General features: G+C 34.8%; 3 protein-coding genes across 3 annotated transcripts; 1 reads left to right on the top strand and 2 right to left on the bottom strand.

The window, feature by feature from the left end:
• Positions 1 to 95: 95 nt before the first annotated feature.
• Positions 96 to 2,336, bottom strand: LOC149384014 (small ribosomal subunit protein eS7z-like). Its single transcript, XM_089629308.1, has 6 exons — positions 2,182 to 2,336; positions 1,566 to 1,655; positions 1,412 to 1,485; positions 749 to 872; positions 482 to 664; positions 96 to 388 (listed from the first exon to the last, which is right to left on the bottom strand). The coding sequence occupies exons 2-6, from the start codon at positions 1,638 to 1,640 to the stop codon at positions 269 to 271; spliced, it is 576 nt and encodes a 191-aa protein (XP_089485434.1). The 5' UTR covers positions 1,641 to 1,655; positions 2,182 to 2,336; the 3' UTR covers positions 96 to 268.
• An 11,428-nt stretch (positions 2,337 to 13,764) lies between these two features.
• Positions 13,765 to 15,301, bottom strand: LOC149384013 (uncharacterized). Its single transcript, XM_089627969.1, has 2 exons — positions 14,281 to 15,301; positions 13,765 to 14,200 (listed from the first exon to the last, which is right to left on the bottom strand). The coding sequence occupies exons 1-2, from the start codon at positions 14,916 to 14,918 to the stop codon at positions 13,765 to 13,767; spliced, it is 1,074 nt and encodes a 357-aa protein (XP_089484095.1). The 5' UTR covers positions 14,919 to 15,301.
• Positions 15,302 to 17,388: 2,087 nt separating this feature from the next.
• Positions 17,389 to 19,538, top strand: LOC149384012 (transcription factor BEE 1-like). The gene is made up of 6 exons (XM_089629028.1): positions 17,389 to 17,961; positions 18,046 to 18,165; positions 18,263 to 18,328; positions 18,433 to 18,501; positions 18,608 to 18,685; positions 19,167 to 19,538. Exons 1-6 carry the CDS (start codon positions 17,521 to 17,523, stop codon positions 19,260 to 19,262), a joined length of 870 nt encoding a protein of 289 aa, XP_089485154.1. The 5' UTR covers positions 17,389 to 17,520; the 3' UTR covers positions 19,263 to 19,538.
• Positions 19,539 to 22,377: the final 2,839 nt, after the last annotated feature.

The following is a 22,377-nucleotide window of genomic DNA, read 5'->3' as shown; positions in this document are numbered from 1 at the left end:
AATAATACCAGGTTCAAATTGCATAACTTCTAGAAACAAGATTCCAAGATATCAACATAAAGCGACGAGGCTTCTCAAATATGAAATCAAGCAGGTAACGAAAATCATCTCCAAAATACACGAAACACCGGGTAAAATATATCATCAAACGTTCGCTTAAATTATATCGTAATGAAAACCGCATCCATCATAAAGCTCCCCTAACAAAGTGGTTTAATTCAAAATCATGGATTTCTAACCCATAAAGAAAAAAGTTTTAGATATCTATCTATGCCTCGGTGATTGGGTACTCAAACACAACATCTTTTCCTGAAAGCTTACGGTAAACAGCTGAAAAACTCTCCAGCTTGTACTCTGTGTTGTTACGTTCCTTGGGGTCCAAAAGAACCTGTCAACAAATACCAGTATCGTAATTTATTTACACCCACGAACAAACATAAAACAAAAAATTACTATCCATGAGATGATGATCTATTATTACCTTCATGATCTTGGATCCGTCGAGACAATATCTCGTTCGCTTGCCGACAATCTCGGCCGGCAATACGACATCCTCAAGAATGGCCTCGTGAACTGAGGTCAGCGTTCTTGTCCGTGGCCTCTGAACAGCTGAGCCTTTCTTCGGCGGCCTCACTATCCTCCGTGTCGCAATAACAACAACATCCTAAAAGCACAAAGCTCTAAGCTAACTTCTTGAACATGCAAAAATAAAAAAGAGGTGTGAATTGGGGAAGAAGAAATAGAACACCTTGCCACTGAACTTTTTCTCGAGCTCTCTGACGAGCCTGACATGGATTTTGCGGAAAGCTTTCCTGAGTCTGTATGGGACGTGGATCACGATGGCTTTTCGGCCTCCGGGAACATCAACTTGACTGCACCATAACATCGATGATTGGAATTTGAAAAATGTGGCCTTAATAATATCATACTAGTGAGACTCGTGTAAAGCTTTTCGGCCCACTAATAATGATAAGTCTAGGTATAACAAAAATACCCCTAAATATATTATGCTCGAATACACTTTATAGTTCAGATAACTGTAAAACAGGCCCTTAAAATAAAATTGCTCAAGGCTTATAAAAAGCCTGAGGCGAGCATGATTGAAAACGAATGATAGAAAAATTGGATAATAATAATTTAAGATTAAAAAAAAATATACTCAAACCTTATTACTGCGTTTGAATTTCATCACATGATAAAACACCTGATTCTACGTGTTCATCGACCATTTTTATGTTATCTTATTCAAATGATAAGTAAATAGTGATCCACGATTTAATACCTAAATGCTGTCATGCCTCTAATATAATATTTACGAGTCAATGAAATGTGAAAATCGAATCAAGCTCGATAAATTTATACTATTTATCGCATACAAATAACACAACAAATGAAAGTGTAAAATACTTACAGGGCAGAGTTAATGTATAGATCCTTGAGGTCACTCTTCAATTCCTGGTTGGTATTCTCCAAGTCGAATATCGCCTGCAATAACAACATTTTAAGTAATGCAAACCATTTACAGAAAGATTTACGAAGAACAGAACAAGCTATTGTTTACAGACCTGAGCGACCGAGGTCTCAAACTCGGTGGGCTCAGCCTCTTTCTCCTTGTGGATTTTCTTACTCGACGTATACATGATTCTTTATTTAACCTGGTCAACACCACAAAATGTCAACATACAATACTCTGTCATTTACCCTTATAGTAAATATGCACAATTTATCTTATTTCGATTCTCTGTACCATCTTCCTTGTAATTCAGATGAAATTTTTATCAAACAAAAATACAAAGTCCATGCTAGAAAGAAAAAAAAAGTTGGAACTAAACTAGACGGATTAGAACAATTATTCAACAAAACTTGCTCAATCAAGCGTTTGATGTTTACAACAATGCAGCTATCGAAAAGCAACGAGGACGAAAAACAGAGATCGTCGCTGTGAATATTATCGAAACAATCAGGAATGAGGTTCGCTCACACAGCCATTCGGAGTGTAAAAGCGATACACAATTGAAACTATCTGTTCCGACTAGTTAAAGACTACTTCTTTGTCCATAATCAAATGTCGAAGCTCTTCAGCAATTTACAGAGAAAAAAAAAATAGAGCGAGAGAACTTAGAAGCACAACAACGAGTTGACTTTTAGCCGACGATTGAACGAGATAAGCCGAGAACGTACCTTGACACCGAGTGCGCGATAATACTAAGACTGTCAATGAAGAAACCCTAGTTGCAGCCGAGCACAAAAGTTTTAAGGGATTCATTCAACGGCCACGATGATTTTGTTGTACAACTTGACGGATGCAATTAATCTGCTGATTTGTCTGATCATTCAAATCTTGACCGTTCATCTGAAAGCATCCAACGGTTAGAAGTGAGCGTCAACCATCCAAATATATATATATATTTTTTTATACAATTAAGAGCCTTCTATATAACTGGAAAATTATCTCTCTCTCTCTCTCTCTCTCTCTCTCTCTCTCTCTCTCTCTCTATATATATAATCTATATAAATATATATATAACTATATAAGAAAATATAAATAACCATACATTTTGCCACCTGAAGAGACTATAGAAATTTTTTTTTTTTTTTTTTTTTTTGTGGGGATTGAACCCACGACCTCCACACAGGAGGTGTTGTGGAATTACCACTAGGCTATCCTAGATACCACAGGACTATAGAAATTTTATATATATGTTTATGCTGAACAAACGAAGAAAAAAACCATTGAAGGGGTTGTGAGTTTGTGATTGCGTGCCAATGCGAGAGATTTTTTAGTTTAAGACGACAAGTTAGCTCGAGCCCAATATGAGACGACAAGGAGTTTTCAAGATAGCTCGGGCTTTGTAGATTCTTATCTACATAAACGTGGCCTAACGGTAGCGGGACGGGACGGAATCCCCGCTACCGTTAGGAACAGTAACGGGAGCAGGACTCTCGTTATTGAGACCGGGACGGGACGGGAGTCCCGTTAAGGGGACTAACGGGATACGGTGATCCCGTTAGTCCCGGTGATTTTTTTTTTAATTTCGGCCGTTGGATCCGGCCCAAAAAAATAGCCGTTTTTTTTTACCGTTGAAATAAAGTCGTTATAAGCTATTCCGAGTTTTTTTATTTTTTTTTTACCCATTCATTTCTAAAATCTATAACCCCTAATTCATTCATTTTCTTCACACATTTCTCTCAAACTCTCTCAAAATCTCTCGATCTCAAATATTCTCAAACTCTCTCTATTTTAATCTCTAATATTCTTTACCGCTTTCAATTTTTCATGGCATCCTCATCCCACAACCGAGGAGGTCGAAGGGGAAGAGCTTCCCGAGGTGAACGAATGCACCGTTTTGAAGAAAATTGGTTGCACTTGTCTCAAAACGCCCCCAACCTAAACACTCAATACTCTTTCGATCCAAATTATGTTGCTCCTACTTTCGGCCATTCGGAATTCACCGAAATTCCAAACACCCAAGTGCCATACTACCCTCAAATGGATCCCGAGCAAGCCTATCAAGCTCAAATTCCGCCATCCGAAGTGGCTTATGAAGCATTTCAAGAATTCGAGCAACATATGCGTGAATCCCAAAATCCAAATGAAGAAGAAGATGACGATGAAACCCAAAATTCAAATGAAGAAGAGGATGAGGAAGAAGAAGAAGACGTACCACCACCACCTCAACGTCGAAGTCAAGTTTCACGACCTCGACAACGTGAACAACAAGAGGAGACACAACAACGACGACAACGACGAGCACGACAAGAACAATAACAACAACAACATGAAGGTGCTCAACAACAACAACAACCACCACGACGTCATGCTAGGTCCGTTGTGTGGACTTTCTTTGAAGAGGTGATGGCGAACGGCGAAAAAGCCAAAAAATGCCACAATTGTGGCAAAATCTTCAGCGCTCACAACATAAGAGTCGGGACGTCGCTATTGAGGAGTCATCACAAGCACTACCAGGGACGCAATCTGGAGCGCCTCGACAAGTGTTGTAAGTCACATCGATCATGTAAGCTTTAGACGTGATTTAGTAAAATATTTTGTTTCCACCGATCAATCTTTTAGTCATATCGAATCTAAAGGCTTTGTTAGATTCATGAGTTATATAATTCCAAACGTTCAAATAATGTCTAGGAAAGCCTTGAGATCCGATATCCTAAAATTGTTTTTAGGAGAAAAGGAACAAATGAAAGACACAATATCATCTGGGAGGTATAGCGTAGCCTTAACCTCGGATATCTGGACTGGTCAATCAAAGATGGATTTCATGAGTGTTGTAGTGCATAATATAGACGACGATTGGAACTTCAACAAACGTATCATAATGTTATTGTTTCTTACATTAACAGTGAACATGGCGATGACGCTATCACCGAAGTTGATATTAGGATGGCTGAATCATTTGTTTCTTTTCTCGACATTTTTTTTACAAAGAAACTTGTTATCTCTCTGCTGTTTACACTCCTACTTCTTTTCTCGGTCTTCATACTATGACCAAAATTGCTGTGCATCTTAATAAATATAAAAACGAACCAATTTTTGAAGATTGTATTCAAGCAATGACAACCAAGTTTTTAAAATATTGGGGGGTTGGAAAGGTTCCATTATTATACGGTTTTGGAGTCATTCTAGACTGCCGATGTAAAATTGGTGGTTTGAAAAAATTTCTTAAGTACATTAGAAGCCATTTCAAGGACCAAGATTACGTTGCACTTGATCTCGCGAGGATCGTGCAAGCTTTTTATGATCTTTTCAGGATATACGAGGCGAAACTCCTACCGCAATATCGAGCACAAGCATCTCAATCACAAACGCAATATCCAAGAAGACACCAATACACGAATGTCTTCGTCAACGCCCCCGCTTGCAGTCCATCGCCTCAACAACAAGAAGCTGGGACAAGTCAGACGAGGTCGAGCCCAGCCGACGCACGGTCCCATCCGGAGATCCAAGAGTACGATCGGAACGAGTGGGTCAAACCGGATGACGAAGCCATCAACCTATTGGTTTGGTGGAGACAGAATGTGAGGAGGTTCACAGCCTTGTCATCTATGGCACAAGACATCCTCACCATCCCTATTTCAACAGTGTCATCTGAGGCGGCTTTTAGTAGCGCGGGCCGCATCATCGACAATAGAAGATGTAGCTTGAAACCGGAGATGGTCGAAGTATTGACGTGTGGTAAGGATTGGATTCAACATAGAAATCGAGCACAAGAAACATTCATGTGCTTCGATATTCTTGACGATTTTGAAGTTGATTTCGCAAATGTAAACATCAATGGTTAGACTAACTTGTATAACTAAGGGATATCCCGTCCCTTGTCCGGGATAATTTTTCAAATAATTAACGAGGAAATGAGTGCTCTTTTTCCTCGCCGTCGCACTTTTTTAAGGGTCGGTGAGATTTTTTAGGAGGCCTATTTTTAATTTCACATTTTTTTTTATAATTCTTTTATACCCATTTACTTTAAAATCTTTTCAATTAAGTCATTTTATATAATTATTTAAACTCATTTAAATCATTTTTTTAATATTTTTTCTTTTTTTTTTACACCTAACGGGGTCCGAATCCCGTTAGGTGGGACTCCCGTTTGGCTAAGTAACGGGAGTCTGGGCTTGGCGGGAGCGGGAGTCGCAGTATCTCCCGCCAAGCCAGGTTTATATCTACATAGTTCAAGTCTGTTTAGAAGAACAAGAAGAACGAAAATTAAATAGGAACTCTTTATGTGAAATGTATTAGCTAATATTAATTACTTGAAGTCGCTAGAGCATAATTTTTAAAATATACTTAGTAGCTAATACTAATTACTTGAAGTCGCAAGATAGAGCATAATTGTTAAAATGAAACTTATACTATTTGTGTTCATCATTTTTTCTCCCTCTATTTAAATTAATTTTTTATTTAACCACTAAATAATATATGAGAAATCACACCAAATAAACCACTTCTACATAATCCATTCAAGAAATACTCAACCTTTAAAATTTGTTCAAGGAATAGTCAATCTCAAGTGTGCTTGTATTTCCTTTTTCTTTTTTTCATTTTATTATTTTAGCCTTGGCTAAAGTTGGTTGAGCATGTTTTATATCTACCCAATTTTTTTTGTCTTTTTTAACATAATATTTCTGCCATATTTTTTGGGCATTTATTAGTTTTGAATATATATTCCTATGTTTTGAATTAGTTTTGGTTTTTGGGTTTCATTTATTAGTTTTTATTTATTAACTGTTGTATGAATTTTTTTTTTGTTCGTCCTCGGAAGCTAATTAGATATTACTGAATTTTACCATGGTTTTTAAATTTAAAGGAATGACATTTTGGTCATCTCTAATTATACTGACCGTTTATTTAAAAGCATCAAAATTATGACAATTTTACAAATGGCCAAAATTTAATTTGGCTGTTTTGTTTCATAATCCGTAATATATCCCTTAAAAAAAAATAATGGGAAGTTAGGCATTTAACCTAATTAGAGTAGACCCCCTTAAGAGTACTATATCCATAAAAGGAGAGAGAATTATGCAAGAATTAGGTTTTTTTCTAATATTTGAATAATTTAACTATAATTTTGATAAAGAGTATCCCGTTTAACTATTTCATACTATTCCTTTAAAGAAAAAAAAACTACAAAATAATACATCTTTAAATATACAATTTACAAATGAATGTATGTGTGTGTGTTTTTTTTTTTTTTTTTTGGGAGTCATGCGGGCTCAGTTTGGCCAGAGTTGATCTGCACCTGGGCTTTTTATGGTTTTGGACGGCCCGTGGAAATCACTATTAGAAAATTACAAATATAACTATTTTTAAGTGTAACATTTAAAAAATAGCGATTACTTTCAATCTTTTTAGAAATAGCTTTTTTTTTTTAATAGTAAATATTTTTTCTCCTCTTAAATTAAAATGTAAACATGTAAATAAAGTTAGTTGAGCCCAAAATACTGCACAATTTTTTTTAAAAAGATGGTTAAAAAAAAATCAAGAAAAAAAGTCTGACTACAACTTAAAAATACCAATCTTTATAATAAAAACTTTAAATATGCTATTTTCGCAATAAATTACAAAAAAATGGCTACCAAAACCAATTTCAACATCATTGTTCAACGTGGCTAAAGTAAATGGATGGGCATCAATAGTGGTAGTACCAAACTCAATGATCTTTAAAACATTTCTCCTTGCTATAGCATTTTCCCGCGCTTTGGATAGAAATAATTTTCCTATGATTTGGTAAAAAAAAAATAATAATAAAAAATGGTAGGAGTATTATCAATCTCTATTTTCCCTTGCTATATAACCATCCCATACTATTACGATCCTAGGGTGAAATATGTTGTTTTTCTGCAATTCTTTGTCATGTTAAGGCTTATTGCCCATTTCGAGAGTTGTTTGCATATTAGTATCGACAAAAACCAAGTCATGTCCCAATTCTTTAGAAATTTTTTACACTTTTTGCTTTGCAAGTTTTTAACTTTTTTCTTTTTGTTTCCTATAAATTTTCAAATTTACCTCCCTAAATTTTTAATTACATATTAGTCCCTCTTATTTATATTTTTGGCTTTGTCCCTAATTATAGTTACTATTTTTAGATGCTCATAATACTAGAATCAAAGTGATTTCCATGGCATTCGACTCAGTGTCGACAAAATAAAAACTTGATTTTCATGGCTCAAGTAAAATGACATGATGGCAAATGACTTAAATCAATTTTGTTTCAATATAAATGAGTATGGATCTTTATTTATTTGGCTAGCATCATTATTACGATTAAATGGTAAACAAACATGACACGAGTTTTCAAATATGATTAGCACACAATTATAAATATGTATTGTGTTTTTAATTTATAACTAAGTTTTCAAAGCTACGATTAATGTAGTATAGAGAAATAGTTGACCCACGAGTTCATAATAATCTGACAGCTATGTAACAAAGAGCCGACAATAATTATTATTTTTAAGGAAAAATAGATACATTGTGTCAAAATAAATACATAAATCTAGAAGGAACCAATATAAAAAAAATAAATTAATACATAGTTAATAAGAAAATTAAAGGGACTAGATTGACATGGAATACTACAAAAGAAGATAATATATATATATATATATATATATATATATATATATATATATATATATATGCTTGTTCTGTTGGATATAGAAAATTTGGTTTATGATGGCATGGAGTCCATGCCATGGACTAATTGGTTTCTTATAACTAAAGACTTGTTTTCTACGAAAAAAAAGCCACTAGAAATATGGCACATCGTCTGCTTGATTAAGCCATTTGGTCCTAATGTAATGTAAATGAAATACTATTTCTCAGGGAAGGATTAGAAAAGTAAAGAGTTTTTTTATTAAATGTTTTATAGTAAAAGGTAAAGAGTTGCATGTCACTAATTGATTGGGTATTTAGTCAATCATTAAGCTCCTTTCTTTTTTAGATTCCTCATTTTGTAAAATAGAGTCATTAGCTTTATAGTGACATCAAAGTGATCTTATCATGGATTAGGACCAAAGCTTACCTTATTAGAGCATGTCATCTAAAAGCACTGTTTGGATACTTAGTATGGACACATCACTTATAAAATTAAAATAAAAAAGCACGTTACTTTCAAAGTTCAAGTCTCTTTCCAAAATGCCGTCTCTAATATAAAATATATTAGATTCAATCTTAGCTTTATATTCCTATTTACATATTTTTTGTCTACTAAATTTTTAGATTTGAATATAATTCTTTCTTCTGCTCTCGGTGAGTTTGTTTAAACCAAACAAATATCCATCGTAACTTTTTTTTTTTATCAACAAAATTCTAAAAGGTGATTCTGGTTGCAAAGTGTTATTAGAATCTTTGTAGAGTAGTTTGACAATAGCTGAAATGAATTGAAATAATGAAGTTGAGAGCTACCAATGTTTTCATCATAATAGTAATTACATGCATGTATAGAACATGTTGATAGAATTAGGTCATACCTTCAATACAACGCTCCAATTGGAATTTTTTGCGTCATTTTTTGACACAAAAGACGGTGAATTCGAGTAATTCAAATGCTGGATTGTTAGGGAGAACTTTTGGGGCTTTTAAATAGCCCATAATATCTTATAAATATTTGAATAGAAAAATGATAATTTAAAGATATAGGAATTGCCATGTGCCAAACACCAAGAGTGTAACAATACACGTTGTTTTTTAGACCAAAAGGATTTCCAAAAACAAAGTACTGTTTGTTTTTAGTGAAAATAAAGCAAGTAGTGAGTTGGGGACAAAATGAAATGCAACGCCAAAAGGAGACATGTGGATATGCATTAACTAAAGAAAACTATACTTAGCTTTCTACAGCTATCTTAGAGCTATTGTAATACAAACAGTGATGGGAGATTAATTAATATGATTAAATAATAAGTTGGAAAAAAAAGACTCACGACGATACAAACTGTGACCGCCTAAGGACAGATGTATATTCAATTCTATCATATCATATATAGGCAAATGCCCAGCTTGGAGTGTAAACACTAATATACTATAAGTTATACGAATTGCTGAATCGTTTTGATTAAATGTGTCGGTTGTGACTTGTGATCAAATAAAGAAAATGGAATACTTATTATTATCACCTCACGGCGGTAACTATTATTTTAAAATCAAATCTTACATCTTCTAATCTCTTATCTGATATATCTTAAAAAAAAAGATTATGTTGTTATATATAAATACTACATGTAAATGGTGAATTATCTTAATCTCCGACACACTGTAATTACACCCGATTTATAAAATAAAAAAAATGGCGTTAGCAGGCACTTCTTCCATGGAATTAATCGAAACAAGACCTGCAGGGTTTTTTTTTCGGACGCAACTATAATCGATGTTGTTCCATCGCCATAGAGATTGGGCGAACAATCATCATAGAAGGAGGCATATCCCCCAAAGGAGCTGGATGGACGTTCAAATCAATGTTAATGTTGTCGTTCTGCATTACTACAAAATAAAGGACACAATTTTTTTTTAATATTTCAAATAGGAGAAACTAACATGCAAATTATGAACTTTATGGAATTCATGTTTACACAGAGACAAGATATCAGGTGAAGTGTTGAAACAAATTGTGTTACGAGATATTCTAATGCAATAAATAAACAAAGGAAAATATCATGTCTCTCATGTGTTTGATCGAAATGATGCGTTTATTCCCACAGTTTTCAAAGATATCAGAATTGTGTTTAAAATATCATTCTTGTTAATATCAATTATATACGTTAAAATGTGTTTTAAATATCAAAGTCCTCCGTTTTTATAAAATTTTGTTGATTTTTTTTCAAAATTAAAAATTGAAATGCGCATTTTCAAAATGAGTGATTGCACCTGCCCACCGACGATGATGACAGAAGGAAGATCTTACCAGAGAGAAGAAAAATTATTGTTATCGCCACCATCATAGTCGCCAATCACCGTGCAAGCTCTCTGAATCCGGTTGATTAGCCCAATCAAAATCTCCATAATCGTGATCAAAGACTCTTTGTGTGATTTTTTCTAGTTCGAAACTCTAGAACTCTCTCCCATTTGCTAAATCTTTAACAAAGAAAAAATGGAAGGCCAAGCGCACGAGTCAAACAATAATTTTGTTCTTTTTATCTTTTATTTTATTTATTATTGTCACGACCCGCAAGCGGTAACTCGCCCACGAGCCGCGACATTATCACATCTCTCATTCAAATACACTCATAATGAACATTCTTTATATTTAATAAGTGGAAAATAATCTCGTTTTAGAAGATAGCTACAAGACTTATAGATCAAGTAAAGAAATTTCGGGAATTTTTTTTATTATTACTTTACATAAACAACTAGTCTTATAGCAACTCTTACAAACCAAAACGCATTCCTTTGTTTGTAACATGGTTTACATATAGCTTACCTGCATAGAAAAGTATCGGAATAATAGCTAGGATAGAAAGTCTAATTAGTAAGTATCAAAATATACTTTCACCGTTCAAAAGAAAAACATCACCCGTCATAGGTCGAGCGACACCTATCCGGCCTAGTCCTATCTCCTTCTATTGGGCCAGAGCTTTCCCTTTATCTACATTACCAAGGGTCATAAACTATAAGCCGAAAGACTCGTTAACTGGACTATCTAGTATCGAAAGCGACTAAACGACATGTGACGTGCAAATAACACATAAATGCAAGATCTAAAACATGCGAACCTATCATATGGAACTTATTACATGAATCATAGGCGCATGCATGCTTTCTACCTACGAACTTGTCATCTTGAAATTAAGGTTGTCCAACATCCACTGCAACAACCTTCGAGGTGACAAGTAGCCAACCTCATACCTCGAGCATCGGTCTTTTAGACGACTGAGGTATTTTAAATATCTAGAATCTCTAATGGTACCATCTTCAATCGATTCAGGTGCAAATCATACAAGCCCTCATAGCTCGCCAAAGAGGGTGTGACCCTAAATTTAATGATTAAATACTCAGCGCCCTACATGCCCTCATAGCCCGTCATAACACCGATAATTTTACTAGTTAAGGTTTGGGTGCTCTGCTGCACTCAGAGCACACACCGACTTCGATTTGCAACAAGTACTTCATTCGAAGAAAAACTAGTTTATTTCTTATGGATATCTATAATACGAGTTCTATGAAAACTCTTACTTTACAATTATAAAGACAATTCATGGTATAAAAGGAGGAAATTCATGCAGGGTAAAATGGGTTGTTCAAATTTTAGTTAAAAAAAGAGAAATTGTCCCATTTGCCACTAATTTTATAATTTTTTTCCCACTTTCCACCAAAAGACTAATTTTTCCCAAAATGCCACAATCTATGTCAACAATGTTGACATCTATTTTTGCGCTTCACTATGAGATGTCAACATTGTTGACATAGATGTCAACAATGTTGACATCTCGGTGGTATTTTGGGAAAAATTAGTCTTTTGGTGGAAAGTGGGAAAAAATTATAAAATTTGTGGCAAATTGGGCAATTTCTCTTAAATAAATCAACAAAATCTTATAAAAAAAGGGGGAAATGATGGCAATAATACTCAATGTTTTCTCGAAATACGACTTAAATACTCAATGTTTTTTTTTCTTTGGCAAAAATACCACATGTTACTATAGTATGTTCCGTTACTACTAAGACCGTTAACTGGTAGACGGAAATCCACGTGGCGTTAATCTATGTATCTGAGGAATTAAAATGTTGGAAAAATAGTTTTTTTTAAAATTAAAATCCTAAACATCCCTGCATATAATTTTCCCGAATTCCCTAAAATCCCAAAAACTTCTCTTCGTCTTCAAATACCTTTCTTCGATTCTTCTTCTTCTTCAAGCTATTTCTCAGAGCGAAATTGACGACATGGCAGAGGAGCGGTCGTCGAGTTCATCTAGTAGGATTGTTCGAAAGTGGCGTGGAAGCTCGTCGCACACGAACTCAGACTTGAACAACGTGGAAGGTCGTCGCAATTGCAATTGTGACCTGCCGTGGGTCGAGAGGACGGCGTGGACGGACTTGAACCCAGGGAGGAGGTTCCGATCTTGCTACAAGAAAAAGGTAAGGTCTTGAAAAATTATTTATTTGACGAATTTAATTATTTATTTGACGAATTTAATTATTTGACGAATTTAATTATTTAGGCAGAAGGGGGTTGCACTTTTTTTGTGTGGATTGATCCAGAGATGTGCAAGAGATCGAATGAAGTGATCCCGGGACTCATCAGAAGAATTAATCACTTGGAATTTGATATTGAGAGAATCAGAATTATGAACGACGGAATGAGTGAAATCAGTGATGAAGGGCCGTCGGGAAGTAACAAATTTGGAAAGTTTAGGCTGTTTGGAGTCTTGGTTGTGATTGGTTTGATTGTGTCTTTGTTCTACTCTGTATAGGGATGCAATTTATGGCTATATTACTATATGTCAACGTTTTGTGGTGTTTAGATTGTGGCTGAATGCAATGTAATTTGTGTATTGCTGTTGTTGTGTATTGCTTTGACTTAATAGTATCACTTCTACTCTGTGTAATGCAATTGGTTTTTTTTTTTTTTTTTGTATTGCTGGTGGTGAATGTGTTATGATTGAGAAAGCAGAATGTGAGAAAATGTGAAATACAGCCAAAATATTTTGTTAGTTATATTCATATTCAAATAGGCAATGTCATACTGAAGACAGTCTACCAAAAAGGCATACTGAAGACATACCAAAAACAGACATACCAAAATCACATACTACATGTTCAGCAGGTTCATCATTCTAAAAGACCTACCTAAAACATGCATGTTCAGTAATAGTAAACTACCAAAAAGGGACCTTTACACATATTTTTAGTACCTACTTATAAGCCTATTTGACACACTAATCTAAATGTTTGGTCGATATTTTCTCTTCCACGCCGCGAGTGCTGTGAGTGGCTGGGGCTGTGATGGCTGGGGCTGTGATGGCTGGGGCTGTGATGGTTGGGACTGTGATGGCTGGGACTGTGATGGTTGGGACTGTGTTGGGCCATACTCAGATGGTTGAGACTGAGCTTGTTGCTGCATCATTCTTCTCTCAGCTCGCTTAACTGTCTCCGGATTTGGATTGACCTTCATTGGTCGACCTCTTTTCTTGACTTGCCGAGACTGCAAAATGTGACAACAATTTTACAAGATAATCCAGTTGGTTACAAAATGTGAAACAAGACTATAATTTACCTCTTCTACAGCTTGGTTACGACATGTGACCCTTGAATGGCCTGGCTGTTTACATTTTGCTGCACTGATTTACTTGCCCTTTTCTCGAGATTTTTGTTGCATGTTCAGGGAATGGCCCGTATCCAGGTGCAGGTTCATCATTCGATCTGTTTCTCTTTTTCTTTGGCCTTCCAGACATTGGCTGTTCTGGTGGTGGAAGGATGGGGTTTAAGCCAACTTCAGGCCATTTGTCCGGACTAGTCATCGGCTCGATAATCCCCGAGTAAGCAGCAGTATATGCTTCCTTTTTGAACCAGTCGTCAATGAAGTCCATGTAGTCAAGACCTGATGACCAGATACAAGCCAGTGCATGGCCACAAGGTATCCCTCCTAATTGAAATAACATGCACGTACATATCTTGGCTCGCAAGTCAACCACGAACTGTTCAGATCCATGGTAAATGACTTGGAACTTCCCATTTCCAGCAAATGTTGCCTGATAGTACCTGTGATAACATCACAATCATCACAAAATAAAAATTTTATGTTTATAAACTTCTTATGTTAATGAAGTATATGTATTTACCTTGTAGTGTTTTTATGCATCTCAATAACCTTCAGTATCTGCTTACCAACATGTGCACTCCATTTCTGAACCTCCATTCTTTTAATGGCAAACCGACGCATGAGCCAATCTCTGATTTTCTCTAGCATAGTTACAATAGGTTTGTCGCGAGCTGGCATAATCGCCAAGTTGAAGCTCTCACACATGTTGTTGATAACCATATCACACTTGCCTTCTACTCTGAAATGTGACTTGGTCCATTCCCTAGGATCTTTCTTCACCAACCATTCATGTGCTTTTTCATCTTCTTCTTTCAGCTCGTTCATTCGCCTAGTAAACTCTTCACGTGTAGTTGCGCGTGCATAAGCCCACAACATCTGTTTGAGCAATAAACCACCATGCTCTTTTCTGAAATTCGCGTGCAAGTGTCTCACACAAAACCTAATCTCAGCCCCGAGAAAGACGTCTCCCAATGCCTTCTCCAATCCCTTCTGTCTATCGCTCATCATTGTGAATCGGCTTGGATTATCAACCTGCAAATCCTCACTCAACAAATGGATAAACCAAGTCCAAGATGACGTGTTTTCCTTCTCGACTACAACGAAGGCTACTGGAAATTGAGAGTTATTGGCGTCAATACCAATAGCAGCAAGTATCATTCCCTTGGAAAAACCTTTCAGAAAACACCCATCAAAACCTAGGATGGGTCTGCAACCTTTATTGAACCCATCTTTACAAGCCTTTAAGCAAATGTAAGCTCTTTCAAATACTCTTTTCCTTGAACTAAAGTAGTTTTAAGAAGGGCTGTTGTACCTGGGTTTGTAGCTTGTAGTTGTTTGCAATAGTCATCGATAATTGCATATTGTTCCTTGACCGAGCCCTCTAATTTTTCAAGAGCCAATTTCCTTGCCCTGTAGAAGACTGGACTCGACACATGACAAAATTTGGACGCCGCAGCCATCTCTTTGAAGCACTTGTAATCCAAGTTAGGATTTAGTCGAAAGTGCTCTAGGAAATGGTTCGCTAGCCAAGGACTCGTGACATGCTTGTTGTTGAACACTATTCCGCAGTCATGGTTGTCAATCAGCGTATTCACCCTAATCGACTTCTTCTCCGATCCCTGCAGCCTTGCATACAAAAGCCAATTGCAACCCGTGGCATTACACTTAGCCCTCAACCGAGTTGTGTCGTTCACCAAAATCTTATACTCACGATCATTCTTAATGAACACTTCCTTCAACACATGCCTCAGATGACCAAAAGAAGGAAACTCCATCCCTAATTTGAACTGAAAATTGTCCAGACTTGATCGCGGGTTGAACTCTCTTCTACTCTTCTTCGACACCTCTTCACCATCCTCATCGTCACTGCACAGACTATCGAGAACGCTATCTGATCTCACACCTTCAGAATCTTCATCATTAGCCTCTCCAATGTTATAGATATCATTCAAGACTTCACGCCAATCTCTAGCGTCCGTGTTCTGAGCCTCCTCACCTTCAGAATCATTATTGTACTCAGCTTCCTCAAGCCGAAATCGTTCGTCATCACCATCTCCATCACCTTGATCAGACATTGTCACCTTAAGCCGCCGAAATTGACGATTTTTTAATTTAGGGTTTCACAAATTTGGGGGTTTCACGAATTTGAGGTTTTTTTTCTTCAGAAATAATTTGCAAACGTTTCCTTCCTATTTATTTCAACCTTTAATTTACAAATACTCGAAAATAAAATACAAAAACAAATAATTAATATTACTTCTTCAATCTTGGCCGTTCATTTACCAGTTAGCGATCTTAGTAGTAACTGAACCTTACTATAGTAACATGTGGTATTTTTGCCAAAGAAAAAAAATATTGAGTATTTAAGTCGTATTTCGAGAAAACATTGAGTATTATTGCCACCATTTCCCCTAAAAAATGAGGGTTTTGATATGTAAACACGTTTTAAGGTATATAATTGTTATTAATAGGAATGTTAAGGGACACTTCTGATATTTCTAAAAATTGTGGAAATAAACGCAACATAACGATTAAACACAAGAGAGACATATGATATTTTCCCAATAAACAATCAAACAATGTGATAAAAAAAAGACACAAGAAATTATTAACCTATAGTTTGGTGCAATGTCACATTTAGAGTACTATTGCCTAATAGAAAGAAAAAAAATTAAATAATAAGTAGTCACTAGTACACGTTGGTCTTATCTGAATGATTACCTGGTCAGAATCGGCCTTTCTCTATCATTAACATTGAATTTCAACTTAAACTCTCTTTGAATATGAGATCCTCTCATTTTCACTCAAGATTCACCCAATATTTATTATTTTCAATTACGATGATCATGAATAATATTCACAAATTACGAAACCACTTACTATCACTCACAAATAAGCGAAAAGACTAATATAGAGACACACACCCATACACGATCTTTTTTCGACACGTAAGCGTATGCGCTCGAAAACTCTGAATCTTAACTTAAAGAATAATTCATACCTAATTCAACAATTGTTGACAAGTCATTTGTATTTAATTATTTATCTCAACCGACGTAATTTCGGTTATTTGCCGCGGCACTAATTAGTCGGTTTTTGCTGATCTTTTGTTTCTCTAATAGATAATGAAATTAACAAAATTAAAATATGAGATAAAAAAAAAAAATGAAGAGCAAGATAAGATAAATATAATATCTATTCTATATGTGTGCCCTTATTGGTCACCAGCTGATAACGACGCCCTTTTCTACCCACCTCTCTCATATAGATATTATATTATATTATTTTCTATATAATATCAATAATAATACCAATATTTACCCTTGTATTATGAATTTTGTAGCAAATGAATGGCTGTTATTATTCTACAGCATTTAACTCAATCATTATTCAATTTATCTCGAGTGAAGAGTGTGTGAGAGGCAAAGACAATGATGGAGGCGAATTACTATTGGATATATCCCCTGAAGTGGGACCCACACAAAAAGCCAAAGCCAAACCTGATTTGCAACGTGGCACATTGCCTCTCTTCTCCACTCTTCCCTATTTCCCCTTCCCCCAAAATAAAAAATAAATAAAAAATAAACTTAAAATACCGAAAGTGATTGCCTTTGCATGTTGATATGATCCATTTCCATTCCACACACACTATATATACCATTCGAAGCACCACGTTATCCAAAAAAAAAAAAAAAACCCAAATATATAAACAGAGAGAGAGAGAGAGCAAATAAGCTGAAAGGAAGTGAAGATTATAATTATGGGAGAGTTCGTGATCACATCTGATAATTTCCAAGGGCTTATGATAAAACCCTTGTTAGACCATCATCATCGTCAACATGTAGTGTTTGATGATCATCAAACTCAAGGCATGGAATTTGACAATTCTGCCCTCTTCAACTCCCAAGCCTCATTCCTGCCCAATTTCTCATCAATTCATCCCAACTTCTTTCCCAACCAAAACCAACCTCCTCCTGAGTTGATCATTCCTCAACATTTCCAGCCAAATAATATTATTAATCTCTCTTCTGCTTCTCATAACCCAATTGAGAACGATAATAATAATAATAGTAATAATAATAATAACAATAATGATTATTGTTATTCCCATGAGAGCAAGAAGAGAAAGAGTGTAGTGAACGTTGAGGCATCAGATCAAAGCAGCTCAGGAATGTCTGTTTCTGCCACCACCACAAAAAATGTAACTCTCTCTATCCCGTTTTTATTTATTTACTACTGTTATTGTTCATTCTGAATTTTGATATATATGTGTTTATTTTTGCAGGGCTCCAAAGGGAAAAGAGTGAAATACAGTCATGACAAAGTGGAAGAGAAATTAAAGGATGTTGTTCATGTTAGAGCCAGAAGAGGCCAGGCTACAGATAGTCACAGCCTAGCAGAAAGGGTAAAAAAAAATATAAATTTTTAAAAATTTTTGTCTCAAACTTTCAATATGAAAGATGTTAAGTGGGGCTGAATCTGATCAAATTTTTTTTATTTAGGTAAGAAGAGGGAAAATCAATGAAAGACTCAAATGCTTGCAAGACATTGTCCCAGGGTGCTACAAGGTAAATAATTAATTATTTTTATTTTTTTCATAGATGAAAATAAAATTATTTTATTATTTTATATATATAACTCTAATTTTCATTGATGGTGGTGATTATTGCAGACTATGGGCATGGCGGTAATGTTGGATGAGATAATCAACTATGTGCAATCATTGCAGAATCAAGTGGAGGTTAGTAATTCTTTTCCATCTTTTTCACACAAATTCAAACAATCATTTTATTTTTAAAACAGTATTTTGTTTACTTAATCTAATTTGCCAATAATATTTCTTTCAGTTTCTTTCCATGAAGCTGACTGCAGCAAGCAGTTTTTATGATTTTAATTCAGAGACAGATGCGGTGGAAAAACTTCAGGTGAATAATCTCTTCAAATTTCAAAATATTAATTGTGGATGGTAATAGCGTTTATTTTTCTTTCTTCTTTTCCCTAAAGTGGCAACTCATAGGTTACTCGAAAGGACACAAATTTTAACTAAATTGAGCACAGTATTATGAGCAGTTATTGTCCATACTTGGCACTTTTTTTAAAATCTAAAAATGGTAAAAGTATAGTCAGTCTCGCCACTTTATTAATTTCTAAGGTTTAAAAATATAATATATAAAGTGGATTTAATATGACGACTTTTTAAATATTTGTGCTCTTTAATTTTCCAAATCAATCGAATTTTACATTTGCATAGCACAAGTTTATTTGAAGCTAAAGAGTTTTGTCTCCAAGGAAAAGGATAAGTGAGGCCTATGTTTAGGACATGTGGGTGTGCATATAATTGATTTGTGATGTTATTTTTTTTTCTAATAAAAATATTTATTTTGATAAATAAACAATAATGAGCAGAGAGCAAAAGCAATGGAGGCAAAAGAGATGGAGAGATTGATAAAAGAAGGATATGGAGGAGGACTTGGCTGCTTCCACTCAACTTGGCCCCTTTGACTTCACTTTTGGATATTTACCTTTTATTGCTACACAACACATGAAGATGCTCGAAAACATATCTCTCTTAATATATTGGGGATTTCAATCACACAAAAAAAACAAAAGAGTAAAGAGAATAGCAGAATTATTTATCAATTCCACTCTTCAAGTTGCTATAAATATATCTAGCAATTAGTGGAATGTCATACTTGTATACTTTCTCACACATGCATGTGGGAATTCCAATGGACATTAATACAAAATGGAATATAACCATTTTTTTTTATTATCTCTTTTCAAATAGTTAATCTCAACTCTTCTTAACCTTTTTTTTTCTCTCTTTCTCAATTTCCTTTTGGTATCAACATGTAGTTGGCACTTCCAAGATATATAAATGCTTAGGAGTGATGATAAGGCCGTTTATACATATCCATTGAGAATGAGAAGATAATATTGGAACATAATCGCTATGTTTGGTTCTCATCTCAAAAACAGTTTTTGAGTTAAAAAAATTGGAAACAAAAAACGAAAATGCGTTTGGTTTAATTTTCCGAAATTTTTTTTAAAATTTTTTGCAGTTGTTTTGTAAAAGAGTAAAGAAAACTTAAAACAAATAAAATGTGTTTTTCGAAAAAAATTTATTTTCTTCTCTCCTCCTTTTCCTCATCTTCTCTTTTCATTTTTTCAAAAACAAAAATGAAAATTGTACCAAACACTTTTTTCAGTTTTTTCAATTTCTCAAAAACAAAAATTAAAACTGTACCAAACAGTTTTTTGAAAATAACTGCAAAATAATTTTTCAGTACAACTACAAAAATTAGAAAATAAAAAACAAAAACTTTTTGAGTTAACTACCAAACAAAAACATCTTTGATTTGACTTTGAATTTGATGTTTTGCGTTTATGTACGCGTTCATGATTAGCACAAATGAACAGTAATACAATACCAGGAATATGAACAAATGCAATCCAAGATACCAGTAAACCAGAATTATAATACAATTTAGGGATTAAAATACTGGGGTTACCGAAAGAAAATCGATCGGTATACCGGTTTTTGGCACTTAATGGTATGTGTATGAACATAACTGCTAGACACCGAGAAAACCGCCGGTTACCGAAAAAAAAAATCGGATCGGTTACCGAAATCCCGAAAAATTAAGTCAATTTTTTAAATTTTAAAAAATTTCAGCCAATGATCGTGGGCCGACTTTTGAAAATTTTAAAAAAGCTCATAATCGTGGGTGTTAAATAATAGAGGGTTGATTGCTCCAATGAGTGTGTTGAATTGCAAAATGTGATGTATTGTAATGAAAATATCGTAGACTATTTATATTTCTATCCTATGTATGAAAACACTTTTTTTATAATGATGTGCTCACTGGATACCCATCGGTAAATTCGGTATTTTTCGATAAACCATGTCGATAACGATAACGTCATCGGTACAATTTACCCTTACCCTCACTGGATACTCCAGTAAATCATTGGTATCTCCCGGTAACCTAGCAAAATATGAGCCCCGGTACGATATCGGTAATGGTATTTAGATCCTTGGATTAAACTACAAAAACATAGTCGGTTTTAGTCTTCATACTGATTATATCATATTTAAAATAATAATTTTTTTTGTAAAGTTAGGGGTGGACGGACATGGACCATGTAGGTCCGCCACTGTATATTACCTCTTACAGGATGCTAAAATCGACGAGCAATTATTTTTCAACATACAACGTGAGAGAAAATAATGTGCACCAACTATTTGACTCAAGCTAACTAAAAGCTATATCAATTGATTAAAAAAAGAGAGAAAATCACTCGGAAAAGGAGGAAGAGATGAATGGTTTCTTCGTTGTACGATTTTTTTAGAAATTGTTTCACCCATTACGTCCGTTTTTATCAACAAACCATACTTGAGGCTTTAAAATTAACTTTCAACCATTCAAAACGGAATCATCTAAATATTCTAAAAAGGTTCTCTCTCCAAAAAATTAGACACTTAAGTCTCCCTGAAATAAAATAAAATAAAATAAAATAAAATAAACTAAATATTCCATGTTCATTCTTTTCTTTATGCTAGCCCTCATCCTAGATATCCGAACATCAAAGTCTCGATTTTTGTTTTAATCAAAGTTTTATCTGGTTATCGTTGCCTATGAATTCATGTATCGGATGAGGGAAGTTTTTCCTCAAATTTGGTGTGTTTTCCCTTATCATTTTTCATCTTTGCCCTATGGACCTTCCCTTCATAGAACCGGCATCTTGACATCGTGATGTTGTTGGTCTCTAGCGACCTTTCGCATGTAGTCGGGTTTGACATCCTAAGTATTATTTCAGCTTGACAATCATTGGTGCTATGCCTCAATGTTAAGTATATTGAGGCCCTTATCTCGATTATGGGTTACATACTTTCTGGTGTTCTTATTTTTGGATTGGTGTGACTTTGGCGTCGCACCACTATCGCTTCCTCTGATGGTGTGGATTGATGGCTCCGGAGTCTCGTGCTCCGCGAGATTCTTATAGGTGGAATTTGCCCTATATAGTACCATAATAGTTTTTTCATTCATCTTCGCGGATCCCCATTCAACGGTTCATTCTTGCGATTTATTCTAATATATATGTGCTTAATAACTACATACATTCACCAAACCTCGGCTCTTAGAGGCCATCAATGATCAACTTAATGAGTAGCATGTGAGCTTGTGTTAGAGAATAGAAGGTTATAGAAGGAGTGTTCGTCATAGTTTTTTTGTGTTATTAAGGATATGAGTTTTAATTTTGTGTGTTTTTTTTATTTGATGTTTTATCTTTGATTGTTTCCTATGATATTTTAATTTTAATTTGAAGATAGACTAGTCGTCTTTCAGGTTTTTCGATTAGAGTTTTGGTCGTATAGATTCTCGGACGTTTTCTCGTAGTAAGTGGTCAACAAGTGTTTGGATTCATTCATTAACTTTTAAAGAATTTTTGAACAAGCCATAGAGCATCTCTAAGTTCAGTGTGTATTATCGACTTCCATTATTTGGAACTTAGACAATGTATGCTATCTTTAAATTTTAGTTTCCGAATCTTTCACGACTTGAATTCTCACATTCTTTGGTGAAAGGAGTTTTGTGTATGTACTTGTGGGTAT

The sequence above is a fragment of the Urtica dioica genome, chromosome 10, assembly GCF_054948205.1.
Source record: "Urtica dioica subsp. dioica isolate 48M chromosome 10, U.dioica_male_clone48M_v1_H2, whole genome shotgun sequence".
Lineage (NCBI taxonomy): Eukaryota > Viridiplantae > Streptophyta > Magnoliopsida > Rosales > Urticaceae > Urtica > Urtica dioica.
This window is presented reverse-complemented; position numbering and strand designations above follow the sequence as displayed.